The 27,283-nt window shown below is 42.4% G+C and overlaps 1 protein-coding gene and 1 long non-coding RNA gene across 7 annotated transcripts in view; both read right to left on the bottom strand.

Annotated features, from left to right (window-relative positions):
• Positions 1–18,850: 18,850 nt before the first annotated feature.
• LOC137351801 (uncharacterized) lies at positions 18,851–22,999 on the bottom strand. 2 transcript variants are annotated; one of them, XR_010969573.1, is made up of 4 exons: positions 22,225–22,999; positions 21,985–22,121; positions 20,498–20,688; positions 18,851–19,781 (listed from the first exon to the last, which is right to left on the bottom strand). It is a non-coding gene; the product is annotated as an uncharacterized lncRNA (long non-coding RNA). The 2 variants fall into 2 exon arrangements; XR_010969572.1 differs by having other exon boundaries at positions 18,851–20,688.
• A 603-nt stretch (positions 23,000–23,602) lies between these two features.
• Positions 23,603–27,283, bottom strand: part of crsp7 (cofactor required for Sp1 transcriptional activation, subunit 7) — a 178,334-nt gene continuing 174,653 nt past the window's right edge. For 4 of the 5 annotated variants that reach the window (XM_068016645.1, XM_068016648.1, XM_068016646.1 and 1 more), the window contains one exon: positions 23,604–26,772. In XM_068016645.1, the coding sequence (XP_067872746.1) occupies positions 24,943–26,772 (1,830 nt within the window). In that variant the 3' untranslated portion in view covers positions 23,604–24,942. Of the gene's footprint in view, positions 26,773–27,283 lie in introns of all 5 variants that reach the window. The other variant, XM_068016644.1, reaches the window with a different exon arrangement.

Consider the following 27,283-nt stretch of genomic DNA (forward strand, 5'->3'; position numbering starts at 1 on the left):
AAGGTGGAAATGTGGAGTCATCAGTTCAGCCAAGAACTTATTGATAGGCGGAGCAGGCTCGAGTGGCCTACTCCTGCTCCTAATTTGTATGTTCGTATGCACCTGTATGTTAGCTATCAATGACTTACTGACAAGGACACCCAGATTCCTTTGTACATCCACACTTTCTCATCTCTTACCAGTTAAGAAATACCCTGCACATTTATTCTTCCTACCAAAATAGATAATCTCACATTTTTCCACATTATATGCCACATCCTTGCCCACTCACTAAGTCTGTCCAAATCCCCTTGAAGCCATTGTGCATCTTCCTTACAACACACATTCCCACCTAGTTTTTGTGTCATCTGCAAACTTGGAAATATTATATTTGGTCCCCACAACCAAATCATTGATATATACTGTGAGCAGCTGGGGCCCAAGTACTGATCCTTGTGGTACCCCACTAATCACAGCCTGCCAACAGGTGAATGACCCTCTGTTTTCTGCCTGTTAACCAATCCTTAATCCATGCCAGTATATTACCTCCTATTCCATGTGCTTTAATTTTTCTAACCAACCTCCTGTGGGGAACTTTATCAAAAGCCTTATGAAAATTCAAGTATACTATGCCCACCGACTCCCCTTTATCAATTCTGTTAGTAACATCCTCAAAAAACTCCAACAGGTTCGTCAAACATGATTTCCCATTCATAAATCCATGTTGACTATGCACAATCAGATTATTATTATCCGTGTCCATTTATCACATCCTTTAGAATAGATTCTAGCATTTTCCCTACTACAGATGTAAGGTTAACAGGTCTGTAGTTCCCTGCTTTTTCTCTCCCTCCCTTCTTAAATAGTGGGGTGACATTTGCTACCTTCCAATCTGCAGGAACTGTTCCAGAATCTATTGAATTTTGGAAGATGATCACCAATGCATCCACTATCTCCATAGCTACCTCTTTTAACACTCTGGGATGTGGAATATCAGGTCCTGCAAACTTATCAACCTTCAGCCCCATTAATTTCTCCAATACAACCTTCTTACTAATACTAATTTACTTCAATTCCTCATTCTCCCTCGTCCCTAGGATCTCTGATTCTGGGAGATTTCTTGCATCTTCTACAGTGAAGACAGATACAAAGTAATCATTTAGCTTCTCTGCCATTTCTCTACTCCCCATTATAAATTGTCCTGATTGCCTGTAATGGACCCACATTTGTCTTAGCCAAACGTTTCCTTTTTACGTACCTATAGAAGCTTTTACAGTCCATTTTTATATTTTGTGCTAGTTTACATTCATATTCTATTCTCCCTTTTTGGTGCTCCTTTGCTGTATTCTAAAATCCTCCTAATCCTCAGGTTTACTATTATTTCTGGCAACTTTATAGGCCTTTTCTTTTAATCTTATACAATCCTTAATCTCCTTTGTTAGCTACGGTTGACTACCTTTTCTTTTGAGGTTTTTGTGCCTTGAAGAAATGTATAGTTGCTGTAAACTATGTATTAATTCTTTGAAGAATACAATGAGATATCGCGATTCTTCTGCAAGCTTGATTTAATGGTGGCCTACATTGAGGTCAAGTTTAGCAAAGTGTTTGGCACTATTCATTTTCTCTATGATGTAATCGATTGTCAGTGTCAAGTGTCTTTCTCGTATGGTTTGGTTTGGTGATCGCATATCAATGCAGATTCTAATCTGGTTCTCACTCTTGGGTTTCTTGACGACTTATATGGGTGAGACCCAAGGGGTAGGCTCATCCTTAACTTTTTCAATAATGCCAAGGTCAAGTAGGCATTGAATTCCTTCTCTGTTTGTTTTGTGATATGAAGTGGTATTCATCACTGTTGATGCTTAGGGTCTACATGAAGCTTGTATGTAACACCATTCAGTTTTCCAATAGCAGTGAAGTGATCAGCATCCAGTTCGAAAATATTTTTGTTTTGCGAAGGAATCGCATATGTGACTGCCATCATGTGCAGATCTGTTGCTGTGTGGAAACTGATAAGTGCATCACATTCTCCAGATATGACCTATCTAGTGCTTTTGAATGACACTGGCATTTCAAAAGTCCCTAGGATTTTTAGTGGTTTGTCACTGTTGTAAAAGGAAATTTTTGTCTCCCTGGTTTGCAGAGAATGGGGCAATCCTGAAGTTGGTTGGAGGTTTTGTCTCCCATGACATTGACAGACGCTCCTGAGTCTCTGAGAGCATCTATGTCCGAGCAGCCAATAGTCACTGTCACACATGGCTGTTTGCTGTGTCTGAGAACAAACGTATGTTCAGGGTCATCCGTCTCTACATTAGCTACATTTTCTCGCTCTTCTGCTGTGGTACCCATACCCGACGCTCTTCTGTTGGTATTGGTCTTAGTAGTTGATTTTGCTGATGAGCAACGAACACAAGCAAAGCAATTGTGTTTTCCACAAGCTTCATACTGTTTACCAGTAGCAGGACACACTGTCTGGTGTAGGTAAGCACTGCCACAGTGGAAACATTCTTTGGGCAAGTCACAGCTCTGTATGACAGACGACTGTTGTTGCTTTGCAGGTGGTTTCCTGGCGCGTGAGCGATGAATAGTGAGATTGGAGTGTGGTAGATAGCAGCCTCAACCTCAGTAGCTCTGGACTCGGACAGCAATAGTGATCTTGCTAATTCCATCTTTCTCGAGTGTTTTTCGGCGTAGTTGACTAGAGAGACAGCCTTCGACTATTTGTGTTTTGATTTCCCATTCGACATGTTCAACATCGCCAAAGTCACTTTTGGTTGCTAGTTGCCTCAATCATGTGCAATATTGGTCAATTGTCTCGCTTGCTTCTTGTTTAGTGCATCAGAAGGCAATAGTTTCGCGTACGGTATTTTTCTTGGGCATGAAGTAGGTTGTCAGTGCATTTTTGCTGAGTCGTAGTCATTTTGCTCAGGTGTCTCAAAGATACCTTCTAATTCTTCACCTCCATTGTGTAGAAGCAAGGCCTTTGTCCTTGTGTTGTCTGTGTTTGCGAAACCTGCCATCACGGCCACTTTTGCCAACACGGGGATACAGATGATGACTCTGAATTCACATCAAAAGGTGGTATGTTGGGTAAAGGCAACACCATATTGATCAGCAATGCAGTGATAAAGGATCTGGGATCGCATTCCTTTCAGAGGAAACTTCTTTTTTGATTGAATGGTTATTTGGAGAGATCAGTGTGTGTTTATATACTGGACAAGCTTCCTGTGTCATTCCAACACAGTCTGAAACTTAAAATACTATCTATAAAAGTAGACAAAAACCTTCCAAAAATTTCACAAATGAAAGCAATGTTTCCAGTTTTTCAGCATCCTTTGCTTTTTACGTCGTCGTCATTGTGATGTCCTTGGGACTGGAGGGAAGTTTAGCCAAGTTTAGTATAGGATATGAGGCAAAGACAGAGACAAAGACAGAAAGCTGCTTAATATAAAGGCTTCTGTTTTAGTTTCATTTTTCCTTTGCTAGCAGGTGTTCTACAGCAACCTCTAGAGTACACAATGCACAATACAATTTCAAAACAGTACAATGCCACATCTTGCATCTGCGAGGCTGAGCTACGTAGATAGCACATTTCTGGATGTAGTCATAGAATCATAGTAAGTTTACGGCACAGAAAGAGGCCACTTTGCCCATTGTGTCTGTGCTGACCAGAAAAATAAAGAGCCACCCAGCCTAATCCCACTGTCCAGCATTTGGCACAAATCCTTGGAACATTTTCCAAAAGTATAAGACTTGAATACTACTCCCATAGCTGGGTTGGCTTCTGACATCTCTGTCAAGACACCTTGATAGGGACTAGGAAAAGTTTAGCATCTGATAAATGATTCTTCTCGCTCAACTCTGGCCTCCAATCGATTTCTCTACCCCAATATTTTCACTTTTTCCCTCTATCACAATTTTTTTTGTTTATCTCTAATTTATCCTCAATTCTGTCCTCTTGCACATTCCCGATTTTTGTGCTCCACCATCAGCAGTCATGCCCCCAGCTGCCTTGACCCTAAGCTCTCTCTTCTCCTTTAAGATGCTCCTTAAAACCTATTTTAGAGCAAGTTGTTCTACTATCTCCTTAGGTGGCCTGGCACCAAATTTTGTTGGACAACACTCCTGTGAAGCACCTTGGGATGTTTTACTAAGTCAAAGTCACTGTAGAAATGCAAGTTGTTGTTGTTTATTGAAGGCTCGTGCCTCTCCAAACTTTCCACTATTTTTTCTCCCAAGCAACAATTACAGTGTCTTACACACTCTTCTTGCTTACTCACTATGCTGAAATCAAGGCTTCTCGCGCCCTCTCCAATTTTAACATATTCTTTCCTGGGACCTCAAAACTGGAAACTTCCATCATTCCATCTCTCCTTCTTCCTACAATCTTCAGGCTTTTAAAACTCAAGCTTGGTGTCACCCAACAACCATTGCCTCCTGATTTACATTTTTCCAACCATGGCAGTGTCCTGCTCTATGGGCTTGGGCTTCATCTTGATTTCTCAACAATAATTGTAAGAGGGTCAAGTTCCAAATCAGCCAAATGACGTACTTTCATCCTTGAAGATTGAAAAAAAAAAATGCCCTTATGCTCTTTCAGGTGTTCTAAGAATAGTGACTGACTTGCGTGGAAGCCCCAGAATGTACAATATGAAAAGCAATAGTCAAAATTAGATACCTCCAATAGGACAGCTGGCAAATCATTCACCCTTGAAAACCACTAAGCAGTTACAGCTGTAAACTACTCTGTTGAGCTGTCAGTTTTTTTTTTCATTCATGGGATACAGGTGTTGCTGACAAGGCCAGAATTTATTGCCCATCCCTAGTTGCCCTTAACCAAGTGGGGCTGCTAGGCCACTTAAGAGGGCAATTAAGAGTTACCACATTGCTGTAGATCTGGAATCACATATGGACCAGACCGGGTAAGGACAGCAGATTTCCTTCCCTTAAGGACATGAGTGGACCAAATGAGTTTTCATGACAATCCGGTAGTTACATAGTCACCATTACTGATACTAATTTTTAATTTCAGACTTATTTATTCACTGAATTTAAATTCCCCAGCTGCTGTGGTGGGATTTGAACTCATGTCCCCAGATTACTCGAACTAAACATCGACCCCCACCTTAAGTGCTGTTAACTTCTTTCTAAACTCTTATTTTTTCGAAATTCTGTATCAGTGGAAGTGAAAGGAGTTTATGCCAGGGAATGGAACACTGAAGGTGCTGGCTTTGGCTGAGGTACAAGTTCAATAAAGTGTCAGAAACTCTCTCGTGCCTCAGCCCACCCTGCACCTTAAGGGTGTGCAGGCATAGGAGGAATGGTGACCAACAGGCAGTCATGGGGGGGGGGGCCAGGCAGGTAGCGCAGGAGTCTCCTGAGTGCTTCGCGCTTCTGAATACTGGCGAGAGGGTTGGTTCATCTGGGGAGTACAGCCAGAGCCCACAGGTGGCTCAGCTGTACAGGGGGCAGCAGGAAGTTTGGGAAAGTGATATTTATGGGGGATTCTTATAATTAGCAAAACAGACTGGTGGTTCTGAGGCCTCAGATCTGAATCCAGAATGGTATGTTGCCTCCCTGGTTCCAGGGCCAAGGATGTCACCGAGCGGCTGCAGAGATCGTGGTCATATAGGTACCAACGACCTAGACAGAAAAAGGGATAAGGCCTTTTCATCAGATTTTAGGGAGCTAGGAAAGAGAACAAGCAGGACCTGAAAGTTGTGGATTACTCCTACTGCCAGGCACTAGTGAGTATAGAAATAGGGGGATAGAGCAGACAAATCTGTAGCGGGAGAGATGATGCAGTAGGGAGGACTTTAGATTCCTGGGACCAGTTCTGGAGTAGGTTGGACCTGCACAGGCCAGACAAATTACACCAGGTGGTTTGCTAGTGCTGTTGGGGATGTTGGCACTAACTTGGCAGGGGCATAGAAACCAGAATGTATTAGCAAGGATAAACAAGGTGCACAAAAGATTGGTATCAGATATCAATAGAAGAAATAGTAAGGTATTAGGTGGGGTCAGATTAAGAGGTAATGCAATAAGGTCTACATTAGGTTTACAGTGTATCATGCTTGGAAGGAACTATGATGAAATAAACAATGAACAGGAGGAATTCTGAAATAAAAACACAAATTAAACTGAACTACAAGAAATGGGCACATTTGTACCACAGACAAAATGGAGGAAAGGTCAGGTGACCCCCCTGTACTGTCAATAAACCAGCCTTTCTGCAAAGATGAAACTAATTAACTGCATCTGAATTAGCTCTGGGGAAAACCCACTGAAATTGAAAGGACCCACTAGATGTTAATGACTCCTATCTACAGGAATGAACTGATAAAGGTTCTGCAGACAGACTGACTCCACAGCCAAAACCAAGATGAGTAGGTTTGAAGTAGCATCATTGTAACAGAATGTTTCCCCATCCAGATGCCAACAGATAGCAATGGTTTCCATATCCTGGACCATAGTGTGGTCACACCAGGTGAGAGGACCCTGTGTCATCTGACAGAAACTCAAATATGATGGCTTGCCTTAAAAGGTAGCCCTCTGGAGAGAAGGGAGATCAAAGACCACAGAAAGCCAGTTCCAACAAAGGCCGACAGGTCAGTCCATCTAAGGAAGAACCCTGCTGCTGATACTGCACTTCAACTTGCTGCAGCAGAAAACTTAAAAAGTGACCGCCGCCTTCGGACTGAAGTTTTAACCATCAGAAATCTGGAACACCTCAGCAAATTCACGAGTCATCCAGGCTGCAGCTTTGAAAAGACTTTCCTCCCAAGAAGATTCAACAGGTTTCTGCAAACCACGCACTCTTGCATCACTTTTGGACTTCATTGCATTCTACCCAATTTCTCTCATTCTCTTTTCTTGCGTATGCATGTGTGTGAATGCATGTGTGGGTGAGGTTGCGAACAATTTGGGTTTTGCTGTCTAAATAAGAATTTAACCTTTTGTGAACCTATGAGAAAACCTGTCATTTGTCTGTTTATTTGACCCTAAAAATACTCGGACTAACACACCATTTTTAACAAAACACTATCTGCGGTCAGTTGAAAGCAAAAGGTGGAAGCCACCCACACCACTTACCACCTGTTCATAATAAATACATGTATATAAATGCATGAAGCATGGTAAAGAAGGTTAGTGAACTGCCACATGGGAATATGATGCGGTGATTATGGAGAACAACGATAAGAGTCGTGATAATGGGGGACTTCAATTATCCTTGTATAAACTGAGATAGAAATAGTATAAAGGGCAGAGAAGGGGAAGGGTTTTTTGAAGTATGTTCAGGAGAATTTTCTTTATCAGTATATTTCTTGCCAACAAGGAAGGAGGCATTTCTGGATCTGGTTCTGGTGAATGAGGTGGATTAAGTGTCAGTTGGGGAACTTTTAGGGAACAGTGATCATAGTATCACAAGGTTTATTTTAGGAAAAGGACAAGTAATCTGAAGTAAAAATACAAATTGGAGGAGGACCACTTTCGGTGGGGTGAGGACAGATCTGTCCCAAATAAATTGGAATCAAAAATTAGCAGGCAAAACTATAACGAACAATGGGGTGCCTTTAAAGAGATGGTTTAGTACAGACTGAGGTACATTCCCCTACGAGGGGGAAAAGATAGGGCATCTAAAGCCAGAGTTCCCTGGATGATGAGAGTTAGAGAGTAAGATGAACAGAAAAAGACTGCATATGACAGATGTTAGGCTGATAATACAAGTGAGAACTCGGTTGAATACAGAAAGTTCGGAGGGGAAGTAAAAAAGGAAATCAGAGAGGCAAAAAGAGATTATGAGAAGAGACTGGCAGCTAACATAGAAGGGAATCCAAAAGTCTTCTATAAGCATATAGATAGTAAAAGGGTAGTAAGAGGAGGGATCTACGCATGAAGGTAGAGGAAATGGCTGAGGTATCAAATGAGTACTTTGCATTTGTCTTTACGAAGGAAGATGATACTGCCAAAGTCACAGTGAAAGAGGAGGTAATTGAGATACTGGATGGGCTAAAAATTGATAAAGAGCAGGTATTAGTAAGGCTGGCTGTACTTAAAGTTGGTAAGTCACCAGGACTGACAGGATGCATCAGAGGATGCTGAGGGAAGTAAGGATGGAAATCTTGGAGATACTGCCATAATTTTCTAAGTCTCCTTGGAAGACATATACAAGGCTGGAGCCAGAGGACTGGAAAATTGCAAATATTATACTTTTTTTTTTGAATAAGAGTGTAAGGATAAGCCCAGCAACTACAGGTCAGTCTGTTTAACCTTGAATGCAGGAAAGCTTTGAGAGATAATAATCCAGGACAAAATTGTCAGTTGGACAAGTGTGAATTAATTAAGGAAAGCCAGCATGGATATTTTAAAGGCAAAACATGTTTAACTGATACAAAAGCAAAATACTGCAGATGCTGAAAATCTGAAATAAGAACAGAAAATGCTGGAAATACTCAGCAGCTCAGGCATCTGTGGAGAGAAGTGTTAACATTTCTGGTCAATTAGGTTTTTCATCAGACCTTTCATTAATACGGAGAAGTATGAACAGATACATTTTGGTACTAAGAATGAGGAAAGACAATATAAACTAACAGGCACAATTCTAAAGGGGGTGCAGGAAGAGAGAGACTTGGGAGGTATATGTGCACAAATCATTGAATGTGGCAGGGTAGGCTGAGAAAGTGGCTTAAAAGGCATACGAGATGCTGGGTTTTATAAATTGAGGCATAGAGTACAAAAGCAAAGAAGTTATGATAAACTTGTATAAAACACTAGTTCGGCCTCAACTGGAGTATTGTGTCCAGTTCTGGGCACTGCATTTTTGGAAGGATGTGAAGGCTTTAGAGAAGGTGCAGAAAAGATTTACGAGAATGGTTCCTGGGATGAAAGACTTCAGTTACATGGATAGATTGGTGAGGCTGGGCTTGTTCTCCTTAGAGAAGGTTGAGAGAAGATTTGACACAAGTAATCATTATCATAAGGGGTCTAATCAGAGTAGAGAGATACTGTAACAAAAACAAGAAATGCTGGAATCACTCAGCAGGTCTGGCAGCATCTGTGGAAAGAGAAGCAGAGTTAACGTTTCGGGTCAGCGACCCTTCGTGTTAGAGAGATACTGTGCCCATTGGCAGAAGGGTCAAGAACCAGAGGACACTGATTTAAGGTGATTGGCACAAGAACCAATAGTGACATGAGGAAAAACTCTTTTGTGCAGTTAATGGTTAGGATCTGAAATGCAGAGAGTGTGTTAGAGGCAGATACAATCAGGCTTTCAAAAGGGGATTGGATAAACACATGAAGAGAAAAAATTTGCAGGCGGGAGAGTGGGATTAGTTGAGTTGCACTGGCAGTGAACTGGCTCAGAAACGACAGGCCAAATTACTTCTTTATGTGATGTAACTATACTATGTTCCTGTTCAATATTTCTGTGTCTGTACTGTGATACGTTGGAGTTCCTGGACAATGAGGTTGTCCTGGATTGCCACATCTCAGAGTCCCTGAGCTGCAGTCCAAGATAGAAACCCTCTGACACATCATGGGAGCGAGTGAATTTCTGGATAGTTTTCTTCAGAACACATTTCAGAGGAAACTGTAGGAAGGGGGAAGCAAAGGGAAATTGAGAAGTAGGTCCTGCAGATCCTGGTCCAATCAAACCTTTACAATATTTGGTAGCAGTAATGAGAAAGACTACAGAAAGGACAGCCACTATGTTGTGGAGCAGAAGGCTGTCCAAAGCACAGATGGAGAGGATGTGGATCCTACTCCAAAGGTAGCAAAATAAAAATATAGCAATTATTGGAGATACAATAATTAGGAGAATAGATAACATCCTCTGCAGCCATGATTGAGAGTCCCGAAAGGTGTGTTTCCTACCTGGTGCCAGGGTAAGGGATACCTCAGTACAGCTGGAAAGGAATTTGGTAGGGGAGGGGGCAGATTCACTTGTCGTAGTCCACACTGGAATCAATGAAATAGCTAAGAAAAGGGAGGATGGTCTACTGAGGATTTATCAGGCATTAGGATCTAAATTAAAAAACCTCAAGGATAGTAATTATTGCCCAAGCCATGTTCTAATTGGCATAAGGACAAACTGGTCAGGAAGGTGAATACATGGCTTATTGAGTGGTGTGAGAAGGAGGGGTTCCATTTCATGGAACATTGGCACAGGAAGAAGCTGTACCATTGAGACAGGTTGCACCTGAACTGGGATGGGACCAAGGTCTGAGTGAAAAGAATATCTAGGTTGGTAAAAAGGACTTTAAGCTAATAAGTAGGGTGGGAGAGTGGGCTTAGTCCAAAACAATAATCAAAATGACTTTTTTTGTTTATCTTTAAACTAAGAGCAGAGTTCAAGCCACAGACAGCGATAATAGTAACTCCAGGTGAAGGAAATGCTAAAATAACTAAAGTAGTTATAGCAGGAGTGACAAGTAAGAAATGTACTAAGTTAAATGGTGCGAGAAAGACTGCATTAGAATGGGAGGACTGGTGAGGGTCTCTTGCCCGGATAAGAATTTTATGAACAAACACATGGAGTATAAAAAATAAATTGAGTGTATGAGAGAGAAATGGTTATCAGATGGTCATGATTGGGAGTTAAATAGGAACATAGGAAAATAGGAGCAGGAGTAGGCCATTCAGCCCATCAAGCCTGCTCCGCCATTCAATACGATCATGGCTGATCATCCACTTCAATGCCTTTTTCCCACACTATCCCCATATCCCTTTATGTCATTGGTATTTAGAAATCGGTCAATCTCTACTTTAAACATACTCAATGACTGAGCTTCCACAGCCCTCTGGGGTAGAGAATTCCAAAGATTCACAATCCTTTGAGTAAAGAAACTTCTCCTCATCTCGGTCCTAAGTGGCTTCCCCCTTATTTTGAAATAGTGTCCCCTGGTTCTAGTTTCCCCAATCAGGGGAAACATCTTACCTGCATCTACCTTGTCTATCCCTTTAAGCATTTTGTAGGTTTCAATGAGATCACCTCTCATTCTTCGAAACTCTAGAGAATACAGGCCCAGTTTCCCCAATATCTCTTCATAGGACAGTCCCGCCATCCCAGGAACAAGTCTGGTGAACCTTCATTGCACTCTCTCTCTGGCAACAATATCCGTCCTAAGGTAAGGGGACGAAAACTGCACACAGTACTCCAAGTGCGGTCTAACCAAGCTTCTATACAATTGAAGCAAGACTTCATTACTCCTGTACTGAAATCCCCTTGCAATAAAGGCTAACATACTGATACAAAAGGTGAAGTCACATGGGATCAGAGGGGAGCTGGCAAGGTGGATACAGAACTGGCTCGGTCACAGAAGACAGAGGGTAGCAGTGGAAGAGTGCTTTTCTGAATGGAGGAATGTGACTAGTGGTGTTCCGCAGGGATCAGTGCTGGGACCTTTGCTGTTTGTGGTATATATAAATGATTTGGAGGAAAATGTAGCTGGTCTGATTATTAAATTTGCGGACGACACAAAGGTTGGTGGAGTTGAGGACAGTGATGAGGATTGTCAGAGGATACAGCAGGATATAGATCGGTTGGAGACTTGGGCGGAGAAATGACAGATGGAGTTTACTCCGGACAAATGTGAGGTAATGCATTTTGGAAGATCTAATGCAGGTGGGAAGTATACAGTAAATGGCAGAACCCTTCGGAGTATTGACAGCCAGAGAGATCTGGGTGCACAGGTCCACAAGTCACTGAAAGTGGCAACGCAGGTGGATAAGGTAGTCAAGAAGGCTACCTTCATCGGTTGGGGCATAGAGTATAAAAATAGGCAAGTCATGCTGCAGCTGTACAGAACTTTAGTTAGGCCACACTTAGAATATTGTGTGCAATTCTGGTCGCCACACTACCAGAAGGACGTTGAGGCTTTGGAGAGGGTACAGAAAAGGTTTACCAGGATGTTGCCTGGTCTGGAGGGCATTAGCTATGAGAAGAGGTTGGATAAACTCGGATTGTTTTCACTGGAACGACAGAGGTGGAGGGGCGACATGATAGAGGTTTACAAAGTTATGAGCGGCATGGACAGAGTGGATAGTCAGAAGCTTTTTCCTAGGGTGGAAGAGTCAGTTACTAGGGGACATAGGTTTAAGGTGAGAGGGGCAAATTTCAGAGGGGATGTGCGAGGCAAGTTCTTTACACAGAGGGTGGTGAGTGCCTGGAACTTGTTGCCGGGGGAGCTGGTGGAAGCAGGTACCATAGAGACGTTTAAGAGGCATCTTGACAAATACATGAATAGGATGGGAATAGAGGGATACGGACCCCGGTGCAGAAGGTTTTAGTTTAGGCAGGCATCAAGATCGGCGCAGGCTTGGAGGGCCAAATGGCCTGTTCCTGTGCTGTACTGTTCTTTGTTCTTTATACCATTTAGTCTTCTTAATTGCTTGTTGCACCTACATGCTAGCTTTCAGTGACTTAATGGCACTGTTCTAAAGAATGTACAGGAACAGAGGGACCTGGGGGTGCATGTGTATTGATCTTAGAAGGTGGCAGGACATGTTGAGACAGTGGTTAGTAAAGCATGTGGGATCTTATTTATTTAGAGATACAGCACTGAAACAGGCCCTTCGGCCCACCGAGTCTGTGCCGACCATCAACCACCCATTTATACTAATCCTACATTAATCCCATATTCCTACCACATGCCCACCTTCCCTCAATTCCCCTACCACCTCCCTATACTTGGGGCAATTTACAATGGCCAATTTACCTATCAACCAGCAAGTCTTTGGCTGTGGGAGGAAACCGGAGCACCAAGCGGAAACCCACGCAGTCACAGGGAGAACTTGCAAACTCCACACAGGCAGTACCCAGAATCGAACCTGTGTCGCTGGAGCTGTGAGGCTGCGGTGCTAAACACTGCGCTGCCCTTGGGCTTCATAAATAGAGGCATTGAGCACAGAAGCAGGGAAGTTTTGCTGAACCTTTATAAAGCTCTGGTTGGGCCCCAACTTGAGTATTGCGTCCAGTTCTGACACTTTAGAAAGGATGTGAGGGTTCTTGACAGGGTGCAGAGGAGATTTACCAGAATGGTTCCAGGGATGGTTGATTTTAGTTACAAGGATAGGTTGGAAAAGCTGGGTTTGTTCTCTTGGAGCAAAGGAGATTGAGGGAAAATTTGATCAAGGTGTCAAGATTATGACAGGCTTAGTAGACAAGGAAAAACTGTTCCCATTAACTGATGGTACAAAGACTAGGGGACGCAGTTTAAAGGTTTTGGGCAAGAGGTGCAAGGGGAATGTAAGGAAGAACTTTTTTACGCAGCGGGTGGTAATGGCCTGGAACTTGCTGCCCACAAGGGTGGAGGAAGCGGAGACAATGATTTCAAAAGGAAATTGGATGGCTACTTGAAGGAAATAAACTTGCAGGACTATGGGAATTGAGCCGGGGAGTGGGACTGACTGACTTGCTCCGTGCAGAGCCGGCATGAACCTGATGGTTAACGGCCTCCTTCTGTGCTGTAAATGATTCTATAACTCAAAGTGCTGTAAAAGGGAATACAAAACGATGGGTGATATTAAGCTTCATGCAAAAAGTTCGCACAATTATATCAAAAGAAAAAGGATAGTCAAGGACAATGCAGGTCCTTTAAAAACAGATGAGGATAATATTGCAAATGAAAATAAGGACATGGCATACTTGTTGAATAATTACTTTATGTCAATCTTCATGGAAGAGAATAAATATATCTGACATTCCAGAGAAACTAATAATGAACCAAGTACAAGAAGCCATTAAAGTTAAGGTAAGCACAAAAACAGTATTAGAAAAGATAATGGCACTAAAGACTGACAAATCCTCAGCACCTGATGGTTTCCACCCCAGGATTTTAAAGGAAGTAGGTGAGGAAGTTGCAGATGGTCTAGCTGTAATCTTCCAAAGCTCTCTTGATTCAGGAATTGTCCCTTTAGATTGGAAAATTACAAATGTACTCCATTTTCTTTTACAAAGAAAGATGAGAGAAACCAGGAAATTGTAGAACTGTTAGTCTATCAGTTGTGGTTAAGTTATTGAAATCTATAATTAAGGACAGAGTGACTGAGCAGTTAGAGAAATTTGAGTTGATTAGAGACAGCCAACATGGATTTGTAAAGGAGAGATCATGTCGAAGGAACCTAATTGAATTTTTGGGGAAAATAATGAAAGTAGTAGACAAGAGAATATCTATGGAATGTAGTTTATATGGACTTCCAGTAAGCATTCAATAAGAGAATGTTAGCTAAAATTAAAGCTCACAGAATTAAAGACAAATTATTTCCTGGTTAGGAGATAGGTTAGGCAATTGAAGACTGTATGGATGAGGGGTATATACTCGAATTGGAAGGAAGTGACTGGTGTTCCAAAAGGATCTGTGCTGGGGCCTCAACTATACATTTGATTCATACTGAGATAGCACAATAGCAGCCATATATCCAAGTTTGCTGATGGCACAAATATTTGTGGTTTAGTAGGTAGTGTAGCGGGAGCATAAAATTACAAAGAGACATTGATAGATTAAATGAGTGGGCCAAACAATGGCAGATAATTTTCAATGCAAGTACGAGGTCATCCATTTTGGACCAAAAAAAGGGATACATCTGAGCATTATTTAAACCATGATAAGCTATGGAGACGGTAGCATAGTGATAATGTTACTGGACTAGCAATCCAGAGGCCTGGACCAATGCTCTGGAGACCAGAGTTCAAATCCCACCATTGGCAGCTGGGGGAATTTAAATTCAATTAATTAATAAATCTAGAAAAAATGCTAGTCTCTAATAATCATGAAACTACCATTTTGTCATAAAAACCCATCTGGTTCATGAATGTCCTTCAGGGAAGGAAATGTGCCCTCCTTACCAGGGCAGGCCTACATGTGACTTTAGACCCACAGCAATGTGGCTGACTTTTAACTCAGTTGTATTAAACGCTACAGAAAAGTTGAAGAATAAAACTGGATGGACCACCAGTCATCGACCTGGAAACCTGAAACGACAAGGCAAACCCTGCCCAGTCGACCTGCAAAGTTCTCCTCACTAACTTCTGGGACTTGTGCCAAAATTGCAAGAGCTGTCCCTCAAGTCAATCAATAGCCTGATATAGGCATACTCACTGAATCATAACTTACAGCCAATGTCCCAGACTCCTCCATCACCATTCCTGGCAACGTCCTGTCTCACCAGCGGGACAGGCCGATCAGCGGTAGCGGCAGTGGTGTATAGTCGGAGTGGCCCTGGAGTCCTCAATATCGACTCTGGATCCCATAAAGTCTCATGGCATCAGGCCACACACAGGCAAGGAAGCCCCCCCACTGATTACCACCTGCCACCGTCCCTCCTGATGAATCAGTGCTCCTCCATGTTGAACACCATGTGGAAGCAGCAGCGAGGGTAGCAAGGGCACAGAATGTACCCTGGGTGAGGGACTTCATTGTCTATCACCAATAGTGATTCGGTTGCACCACTACTGACTGAGCTGGTCAAGTCCTGAAGGACATATCTGCTAGCCTGGGCATGCAGCAGGTGGTGAGAACACCAACAAGAGGAATAAACCTACTTGACCTCATCCTCACAAATCTATCTGTCCATGACAGTATTGGTAGCAGTCTCTATTGCATAGTCCTTTTGGAGACAAAATCCCATCTTCACCCTCCATCATATGTGGCAGTAACACCATGCTAAACGGAATAGACTCAGAACACATCTAGCAGCTCAAAACTAGGCATTCAAGAGGTGCTGTGGGCCATGAGCAGCAAAATTGTATTCAACCACAATCTATAATGTCATGGCCTGGCATATTCCTCACTCTACCACTACCATCAAGCCAGGGGACCAACCCTGGCTCAATAGGAGAGTAGAAAAGCATGCTAGGAGCAGCACCAGGCATATTAAAAATGAGGTGCCAACCTGATGAAACTACAACACAGGAGTAGATGCATGCTGAACAGTGGAAGCAGCATGTTATATACTGAGCTAAGTGATGCCATAACCAACGGATCAGATCACTGCTCTGCAGTCCTGCCACATCCAGTCATGAATGGTAGTAGTGGACAATAACACAACTAACCGGAGGAGGAACCCAGCACATCAGTGCAGAAGATGGATTTGCAGCCATCTTCAGCCAGAAGTGCCAAATGAATTATCCATCTCGGCCTCTTGAGGTTCCCACCATCATAGATGCCATTTTTCAACCAATACAATTCACTCGACATATCACCAAGAATTGGATGAAAGCACTGGATACAGCAAAGGTTATGGGCCCTGACAACATCCCAGCTGCAGTACTGAAGACTTGTGCTTCAGAACGCACCCATAACCAACCTGTTCCAGTACATCTACATTGGCAGCTACCTGTCAATGTGGGAAATTGCCCAGGTATGTCCTGTCCACAAAAAAAGCAACCCAGCCAATTACTGCACCAGACTACTCTCAATCAGCAAAGTGATGGAAAGTGTCATCGACAGTGCTATCAAGCAGCACTTACTCAGCAACAACCTGCTCACCAATGCTCAATTTGGGATCCTCCAGGGCTGCTCAGCCCCAGACCTTATGACAGCCTTGGTCTAAATATGGACAAAAGTGTTGAATTTCAAAAATGAGGTGAGAGTGACTGTCCTTGACATCAAGGCAACACTTCACGGAATTTGGCATCAAGGAGCCCGAGCAAAATTAAGTCAATAGGAATCAGGGGGGGAAAATTCTCCACTGGTTGGAGTCTTACCTAGCACAAAGAAAGATGGTTGTGATTGTTGGAGGCCAATCATCTCAGCCCCAGGACATTTGTTGCAGGGTTCCTCACGGTAGTGTCCTAGGCTCAACCATCTTCAGCTGCTTCACCAATGACCTTCCTCCAACATTAGGTCAGAAGTGGGGATGTTCTCTGATGATTGCAGCATTCAGTACCATTCACAACTCCTCAGATACTGAAGCAGTCAGTGTAGAAATATCCAGACTTGGGCTTATAAGTAGCAAGTAACATTCGTGCCACACAAGTGCCAGGCAATGACCATCTCCAACAAGAGAGAATCTAACCATCTCCCCTTGACATTCAATGGCATTACCATCGCTGAATCCCCCACTATCTACATCCTAGGGGCTACCATTGACAAGAAACTGAACTGGAGTAGCTATATAAATACCGTGGCTACAAGAGCAGGTCAGAGGCTAGGAATCCTGAGGCGAGTAATTCACCTCCTGACTCCCCAAAGCCTGTCCACCATCTACAAGGCACAAGTCAGGAGTGTGATGGAATACTCTCCATTTGCCTGGATGGGTGCAGCTCCAACAACACTCCAGAAGCTTGACACCATCCAGGACAAAGCAGCCCGCTTGATTGGCACCCCATCTATAAACATTCACTCCCTCCACCACCGACGCACAGTGGCAGCAGTGTGTACCATCTACAAGATGCACTGCAGCAATGCACCAAGGATCCTTAGACAGCACCTTCCAAACCCGCGACCTCTACCAACTGGAAGGACAAGGGCAGCAAATACATGGGAACACCACCACCTGCAACTTCCCCTCCAAGTCACACACCATCCTGACTTGGAACTATATCGTCGTTCTTTCACTGCCTCTGGGTCAAAATCCTGGAACTCCCTTCCTAACAGCACTGTGGGTATACCTACCCTAAATGGACTGCAGCGGTTCAAGAAGGCAGCTCACCACGACCTTCTCAAGGGCAATTAGGGATGAGCAATAAATGCTGGCCTCGCCAGCGACGCCCACATCCCATGAACGAATTACTCCCAAAGCCATGTGCTAGTGAGTATAGAAATAGGAGAATGCATCAGATGAATGTGAGGCTTGAGCGAATGGTACAGGAGGGAGGGCTTCAGATTTCTGGGGCATTGGGACTGGTTCTGGGGAAGGTGGGACCTGTACAAGGAATGTCTACTCCTGAACAGGACTGGGACAAATATCCATGCAAAAAGTATTGCTGGTGCTGTTGGGGATGATTTAAACTAGTTTGGCAGGGGGGATGGAAATCTGAAGGCAGTTTCAGATAGGACAATTTCAGGGCAGGCAACAGGAGGCAGAAAATTAGCAAGTGACCCTGGAGCTGTGAGGCTGCAGTGCTAACCACTGCGCCGCCCATAAATATCAAGGAAAGATAATTGCTAATATATTTAATATTTATTAGACGAGGCATAGAATATAAGAGCACGGAGGTTATGATGGAGCTGTATAAAACTCTAGTGAGGCCACAGCTGGAGTACTGTGTACAGTTCTGGTCACCGCATTATAGGAAGGATGTGACTGTACTGGAGAGGGTGCAGAGCAGATTCACCAGGATGTTGCCTGGGCTGGAGCATTTCAGCTATGAAGAGAGACTGGATAGGTTAGGGTTGTTTTCCTTAGAGCAGAGAAGGCTGAGGGGGGACCTGATTGAGGTGTACAAAATTATGAGGGGCATCGACAGGATAGATAGGAAGTAACTTTTTCCCTTTGTGGAGAGATCAATAACTAGGGGACATAGTTTTAAGGTAAGGGGAGGAGGTATAGAGGGGATTTGAGGAAAAAAATTTTCACCAAGAGGGTGGTTGGAATCTGGAACATACTACCTGAAGGAGTGGTAGAAACAGAAACCCTCACAACATTTAAGCAGTATTTAGATGAGCACTTGAAACGCCATAGCATACAAGGCTATGGGCCAAGTGCTGGAAAATGGGATTAGAATAGATAGGTGTTTGATGGCCAGCAAAGACACGATGAGCCGAAGGGCCTGTTTCTGTGCTGTGTAACTCTGACTCGACGTGCAACAGTTTCTTTTAAAAACATTTGAAACACAGCAAAAACAAAATTAATATCACTTTAAAAACAGGTTGGAGGACATATGAAGAGATCAAGGAAATTCTTTTTAAATCATCTTTATTTTCAAATTTGTGGTTCAGTAAGAGCTGGAAAACAGGTACAAAAAGGTATAATAATACAAAACAAACAAAGACTGTGTCCACTATATCCCACATAGCAAATTCCAGATCTTAGTCATATTGTAGTCACTGTTGTAATGTAGTGAAGGCAAGTTCTTCATTGGTTGTAAAATGCTTTGGGATATCTTGAGGTCGTGAAAAGTGCTTCATAAATGCAAAGAGCAGAAGGATATTTGATGACTTTCCCTCACATCCAAATGTTGCCACTAGTGGCTTGTTAGGGTAAATCCACCACACCATGAGCAATAGACCAGAAGGTAACAGGTTCAATTTCAGAATCTACATTCGGTCACTGTAGCTCTAGTAAGGGGGAGAATTAAAGCAACAAGTCTACTCACTCAATCTAGTGATGTGTAGGTGTGAGGTGTCAGGCAAGGCTCAGCTGTGATGCCATACATTTCAAATAGCCTAAAGGGAGGCATGCTGGCCAAAACCAATTGAAAAGCTTAAGTAACCTCTGCTCATCCGAAGCATTACTTCTGGCTTTGAAATAACTAAGCAACCCTTCCATCACGCTCAGGAGTATTATACAGTGGCAATTATGGACTAGATCTGCTTTACAACTGATAAAAGACCACTATAGTGAAGAATCTAAAATTAATGAGTAGAATGTGAATTGTGAAGGATACTTTCACTAAATTTAGAAAAATGCTTAAAGGCAAAATTGTTTAAAATTGTTCTAAGTGCTCTGCTAATGCAGCTGGTCTCATCTCTCACAAGAGGAATACAGCTAAAAGACCCAACATTAAGCCTTTTGTTCCAATCACTGTCCTTTACAGACATCTTATGAAATGAGTGGACCCAAAAATGATTTTCTGCTTGTCCACCCAAGAATGATGTTAGGCAGCTAGAAATCCAAAACAGCATTTCAAAGGAACGTTTCTGAAAAATAACAAATTATTAGATTTGCCTAGAAAAAAGACCAGGGTTGAATTGCAAAAGGAACAGTTAGTAAAAACCCATCACTGATTAGCTATGGCTGAGCAACCAGCATTGCACGTCACATAACATACTTCAGCTCCATAGAAATAGAAAACAAAGCTGACAGGGGTTGGGGTGAGTGGCAAGGATCTACATGAAGTTCCCAACTAGAATCAGTGAGAGGAAGTAGTGAACAAACACCTGGCTCTTCCCAATTTTCTTTTGCGTGTAGTGCACAGGGACAGGGATAGAAAATCAAATCATATAATGTTGCTCTACTGGCCAACTTCAGAGTACAGCACAGGAACAGGATGTTCAACCCAACTGGTGTATACTGGTATTTATGCCTCACTCCTTCCTATCCTACTTCATTTAACCCCATCTCCCTCATATGTCTATCAACTTCCTCCATTGCATTTATGTTATTCACCTCAACCAATCCATGCGGATGCTGGCAAATTCCATATTCTAACCACTCACCGGGTACAGAAATTTCTCCCAAATTCCATGTTGGATTTATTAGTGACTACCTATTACTCATAACCTCTAAACTTCGGATTTCCCCACACGTAGAAACACTTTGTCAATGTCTACACTCTCAGACACCTTCATAATTTTAAAGACCTCTATTAAGTCATCCCCCTTAGCCTTCTCTTTACTAGGGAAAGAGCACCAACCTGTTCAGTCTTTCATGATAAGTATAACCCCTCAGTCCTGGTGTCATCTTTATACATTTTTGCACCTTCTCCAGTGCCTCTATATAGTTTTTGTAACATAGCATCAGTGGACACCTGGTAGATGATCAGTTGCCTGCCTAGGGATGATACATGGTACAGAAAAACTCAAGAGCGACTTTGACACAGAAGATCTAAAAAAAAAGTAACACACCTATTAGTTCACATGCACATCAACTTATCAAGTGCCTCAGTTAGGTCTCTCTTGTTTAATATATATTTCATGGGATGTGGGTGTCGCTGGCAAGGCCAGCATTTGTTGCCCATCCCTAATTGCCCTTGAGAAGGTGGTGGTGAACTGCCTTCTTAAAACTAACATAGCGACATCAATTTCCATGTTTGGACATAGGTTTTTCGTCCAAACTCTTAATGAAATGATGTTCCTGTTTTTTTCAAATCTATTCTTCTTCTTTACATTTCTCTTCAGTAAAGAGGAGTGCCATTCTTAATCTGAACACCAGAAAGTGCAGAGGAGCACTAGCAAATGACCAACCTTCCAACTTTTCCTTTCTGGGCAACACACTGATCTCCACTTGGTGTTTCCCAAGAATGTGTGGAAAACACTCAAAACCTGCAATTCTGCCAGCGACATGATCACCACATTCAGACTTTTGTTTGAAAAACCTGCATTAAGGACTTAGTGATTATTCCTTGAAACTAATTTGTTAAGGTACTGTTTCAAAAAAACCTGAAAGTGTGCATGTCAATTTTAAATCAAAATATTCAGTTTTTTGACAATCAAGTAGTGACAGGAATTATTAATTCTGACATTTTAAAATAGCAAAAAGGATGAATCCTAAATTCCTCTGGAAAAAAACTATCTTGGAGTCAAGGCTTTGGAGAGGGTGCAGAACAGATTTACTAAAATGGTACCAGGGATGAAGGATTGTTATATGGAGAGACGAGAGAAGTTTGGATTGTTCTCGTTAGAGCAGTGAAGGTTACAGGGTGCTTAAATGGTGGTATTCAAAATTGTCAAGGGTTTTGAGAGATAAGGAGAAATGATTTCCATTGACAGACGTGGTAATCAGAAGACACTGATCTAAGATAATTAGCAAAAGAACCAGAGGGGGAGATGCAGAAACTTTTAATGCAGCAAGTTATGATGATCTGGAATGCATTGCCTGAAAGGGTGGTGGAAGCAAATTAAATCATAACTTTCAAAAGGGAACGGAATAATTACTTGAAAAGGTGAAATTTGAACGGCGATGGGGAAAAATGTGGGTGGGACTAATTAGATAGTTGTTTCAGAAGCTGGCAGAGCCACGATGGGCTGAATGGCCTCCTTCTGTGCCATATGATATTATGTTAGTTCATCTTTATCCTGGGTCTCTGTTACTCTTCCAAGCCAGCATTCCTAAAGTTGTCTTCAATACTCAACAATTAAAGAAAATAATTTTTTTTTACAAATTACTTTTTTCCTCTCCTACCTGTGGTTGAAAGGTCTTTTGACATTCATGGTCTTCACTTCCACATAAACAGCCAGCTGAGCAAACTAGGAACCAGCAGCCACCAACTTCAAATGACAAGGGCACAAAACAATCGAGCTTCATGGGAACGAGAGAAACTATGCAAGAGAATAAGTGTTTATAATCTGTGTCATTGTTCCTTTTGGAAAGGGGGTCTAAACAGTGAGATTTAAACTTTAAATGGAGAAATACAGTACTTACCAGTAAACTCAATTCAAAAGGGTAATTTTAAAGAGGTTTATGCTTCCAAGGCTGTCCTACATTGATTTGTTTCCTCACTCAGATGCACTGAGCCACATTTACCGGTGGGACACTTCTTAGAAAAAACCAAAAACAGGTTGCCATGACTGAGCTCTCACGGGATCCATTACCCCCAGTGGCATGAGCATACTGATCTAACATAATTCCAATGCAGTGGCTCTGTTTGCTCAATGAGCCATTAACTGAGTTAAATAGAAGCAATCTACATACAATGACCACTGATAACACCAGATGACTTCCTCTTTCAATTCTCCCCCACTGAGTTGCGACATACTGTCGTGCAATTGCAGAAACCAACAGCTTTTCTGTATGTCACCCAAATGGTAAATTTTTATGTCAGAACCTTGACTGTCAGCCTGTTCAACCAAAAGGGCATCAGATTAGAGTTTGATCCTGGGTTAACCCAGTATCCACTCTACCAGAAGGCATTGCTGGAGATAGTAAACAAGAATGAGAATTCAGGCTAATTTCCCCCTCCTTAACCCAGCACAAAGAAGTGAATTGTAGCAAACCTCTTGATGTCCTTGGTCGAGATCAGATGGAGTTCCAAGCAGGAGCCTTGCTGGTCTCCGTAGCTCAATTACTTCCAGCTGAGCTGTTGAAAAAGCTCTCTATTGTCCACTAAATTCATCTAATTGTGAAAATTGTTTAATTTTTAAAAAAACAATCTCCAAAAATACATAGAATATTGAGTAATAGGAGGAGGAAAGAAAGAAATGAGGAAATAAAGCATGAAAGTTAAAGCAAGGGATTTGGAACAAAATCAGTAGAAGACAAGCAGAGAATTAAACAAGTGACTTAATCCAGTGAATTTCCCTAATATTTTCAGATTAACACCGAAGGCAGCGACTCATGTCAGGACTGTTCCAACAGGTCCCTGGTGCCTCACCTGGATTTTCTCAGTCAGCTTTTTACTTGGGAAGTCAAGCCACATATGGTCATTCAACTTTCATACATGTATATGCGCACACATTTTCCAGTAGGAATAACTGGTTAAAACAGAAACTCTGCTCAGTATATCTCTGCCTGGCTCAAGGGCAGAGAGAGGATTTTCCTGGCCTATCATTCAGCACTACCCACACCTCAGAGCGCATATCCACTGAGCTATCAGGAGGGATATGGTTTTTAAAGAGAGATCGAAACCAGTAGGGCAGTGCAACTCCAATTCAGACTAAAACATTCCACACCATATCAAAGTAAACTTATTATGCTCAAATTGATGGCTGAATACACATGAAATAGAAACCAATAGAAGAATCCAATTCAGAATTGAATGCAAAATTGCATCATCTGTTTACAGCTTGGGAGACAAAACACATTTTAGTTTGCAATAATTTCTAAACTCTGTAATTAGTCAGATGATTAAAGTGAACCGTAATCTCTCTCTCTCTACTGGAAGCAAATTCACCATAGAAGATTTTTTTCTGAATAAAAGGGGACAGTTTTTTGTGCAAATTTTTTTTTATTGTTTCCACATTTATATCACAACGTGTCCACTTAAAAGGACCAAATAGCAAAGTCATTCCTTCTGTATTGTGAGGAACACAGAAGTCTAATTTCTGTACATTCACTAAGGCTTCTTGTTTTTGTGGTTGTGGTATGATGGATTCCATAAGGCAAACAATATCTAAAAGGAATGGTAACAAGTATATCTCCAGCATACAAACAGAATCCTTTTGAATTTTTTTTTAAATCAACTTCTCACAGTACAAAGTTGCAAACTAGTAGCACCCTCTTTCCACTAGGGGATTTGGAGAAGTGAGAACAAATGTGGATGCCAAGCAAGAGGAGAGCAAAGCAGAGAACAAAATTATAAAATTAACTTTTGAACTTTGACTGGTGGCGGGAGAATTAATAAAAAGCACAACCCAAATCTTTTGACTTCCTAAATTAGTTTTCCTTTGTAAAAACATTTTTAAACCTAGATTGTGAAGATCCAAAGATTTTATTCCGTTTAAACAGAAGATGACAGCAACTCTCAGCACTTGAAGACCTATGGAATGTTCGGTATGACTCTTTACTGTGCAAACATTCACAGCCCGCCATGATTTTTCACTTTAAAAATACGTCCCAAAAAGAGAGATGCGGTGATGTAAATAAAAGCGATCTACAGTTTTTGCACATTTGTCTCAGATATCTCTGCCAAATTAAGGGTTTTTTTGAAAAAAGAAAAATCAAATCAAATAAATAGATGCATACTTTTTAAGGTAACATTATTCATTTAGTTTTGATGCCACATAAAGCTCCTGTACCTGCCCCAAGACCATATACAGCTTATTGTAAAGTGTTGGAACCTTTAATAAGCCTCTATTATCTCCTACCGCTCCACACTGGGCTTGTCAACCCCTGGTTAAGACCTGCCTTAATCAGTGTGGGGAGTTGTTTATGCAACAGAACCAACCACCCCTCCTTTTTTCCTTCACAACCTTCTTTGTGCTCCTTTCCCTCCTTTGCAATTTTGATTAAAACACTGATAGCAGCAAACTGCAGAAGAGAGGGACTTGGGGGTGGGGGACTTACACAGATGGGCTGAGAAACAGAACCTTCAAAACCTTAACCTGTATCCCGGAGGTTTTTGCTCATTTCCAGTAAGTGGTAACCACTTGTTTGCCGTCAGCTGACGTTAAACCTCAAAGCATGCCAAATGGGCATTATCGCTCAGTCTAGACAGACGTACGGCAGTATGTGCAATTGTCCCTGATCACCGTGAGGGTCCAAAGATATGCCCTGCGTCCAATCATACCATTTGCCATGGTTGTCCAAGCAACCGTTCACACCTGCCCAATGTTGTTGGTGTATTCGGTGAACATCCGAGTCTCTGATCTCCCTACTGACCCCAGGAAGTTCTGAGGGAGAGTCAGTAGGTATTAATATGTGGACCTCACGGGCCTCTGTGCTAGTGCTATACCTGTGGCTTTCATGCTGTAGGAACTCAACAATGTGACCTCCTGGGGGCTGCACTCCCGAGGATGAAAGAAGGCAGCTCTGTCTCGATAAGTATGACTGAATAATTTCATTTTTGGATAACTCTTTCCAGTTTGTTTGATCTAAAGTACTCTGCAAGTTTACCCTCTGTTCCTGTACAATTTCAGTGGTTCGATGAGGCTCAGATAGAACCAAGCTTTCAGTATGAGATGAATCCTTATGGGTTAAAGGTTTGATCTGTCCCGTAGCAGGGTCAAATGTAATTCTACGCTCTTTCAACCGTACAGGTTTCACACTATCATCGATAACTTGTCCGTCTAAGTTCACTTGATAGTCTCTAGACCTGTATTTTTTCTTAGATGATTTTTTGCTATCATAACCAAAAGAGGCACACTCATTAGGGGACAACTCTCCCACTGCTGCGTCCAACTCGTGACTGTGCAAGGATTCCCCACGATGTGAAGTTGATGAATTAGGGCTGTGCGAGTGGTACGGAGAGTCCTGCTGCTGTAGTGTTGGTGCAGAATGGTGCTGCAGTTGGTTTTCACCAAGAGTCTCTAAACCAGATGCATGTCCCAATCGATCTATAGGGCTTTCGGTCTCTGACGGGTGCAAGCCTTTTGCTTGGGTCGGCAGAGGTGGTGTCGTGGCTAGCTGCAATACAGGCACGGGGGATGGCACCTGAACATTGTTCTTGGGCAAGTGAGATGTGGTCTTATCTGAATCAGAACCTGTTTGAGCAGGCATTCCTGTAAAGCTCTGGGATGGGCTAGATACAGAGCCCTTAGGTGCATATGTCGTAGAGGATTTCCCCAACATCTCCTGTTTAAGAGTCCTTGGGCTAAATGATTGACAGCGGGGGCTACTGGGTCGATAACATACCCCAGTATCATCTGTTTTTCCATGTTGCTGAAGAATAGCAGTCTTCAGCAATGAGGAAGTGCTTGGGTTTCTTACAAGTCCTGGAGAACTAGTATGGGGTTTCACAGCATTGACTGGTATCTTGCTATGTTTGTCATTTTCATGTGGTGTCTGGTGCTCTGGTCTGCTTTTGCCTGGGATGGCATGGGTGTTTGCAGATGCAGTGTCTGGAGGACTTGGGAAATTTTCAGGACTGCTACGGATTCCATTGGAAGGTGGTGGCGTAGAGTTCTGCAGCTGTTCATTATTGGCCTTTGGGACTTTGGACGGTGGCCCTTTCACGCCACCCCGGTGATCCCCTTTCCGCTTCCGATTGCCCTGCTTGTCTGCAAGCAGAGTATATGAGTTATGCATGTCATTCTTGCTTTTCAGATCTGGGACTGGCTTGGCTCCTCCTACTGCAGTGCTGGTGGCCAGAGACGGCAAGTCATGCTTGTAGGCATGAGCTCCACCATTGGCTGAGCCAGGAGAGTTGGGCAGCGCTCTGGGTACAGACTCGATCTGGCCGACAGACTCGATCTGGCCGACAGGCTCGACCAGCAACTTTTGCCAACTCCGCAGCAGTTTCTTGGCGCGCTTCGCAAGCTCCTCATTCTTGGTTTTCTTTCGAACATCATTGATGAGCTTTCCCAGCCTTGTTTCCTGGAAAGGCAAAGAACTGAATGTCAGTATCAAAATTTGGGTTTAAATAACCCTACAGACACTGATAGATGATTCAACTCATCTAATCCTCAGCATGGGCCCTTTCTCTCAAACTTTTTTCCCGTACCTAGCAGTCCTTTCTTGTTGAATCAAGAATAGACTTTTTTTTCTGAATATCACATCTCATTTGGCAACTGTTGAAGCACAAGGTTCCAAGAACTTGCATTCATACAGCACCTTCAACATAGAGAAATGTCCCATAGTGCTTCAGAGGTGTAATCAAGAAAAAAGTCTAGTCCAGTCAGCAAGCCCTTTAAGTTTAACTTAGTTTAAATTTAGTGTTCTCTCACTCCTGAATTTATATATCTTTCTATAATCCCATGTAACAATTTAATTTACTAGCTCAATTATATTTTCCTGTAATATTTTTCTATTGAGATTTAATTTAATTAACCACTGTTCATAATTAACAAAACCTTGCATCATTTTGTTGCCATACTTTGCACCTATT

This window comes from Heterodontus francisci, chromosome 36, assembly GCF_036365525.1.
Source record: "Heterodontus francisci isolate sHetFra1 chromosome 36, sHetFra1.hap1, whole genome shotgun sequence".
Lineage (NCBI taxonomy): Eukaryota > Metazoa > Chordata > Chondrichthyes > Heterodontiformes > Heterodontidae > Heterodontus > Heterodontus francisci.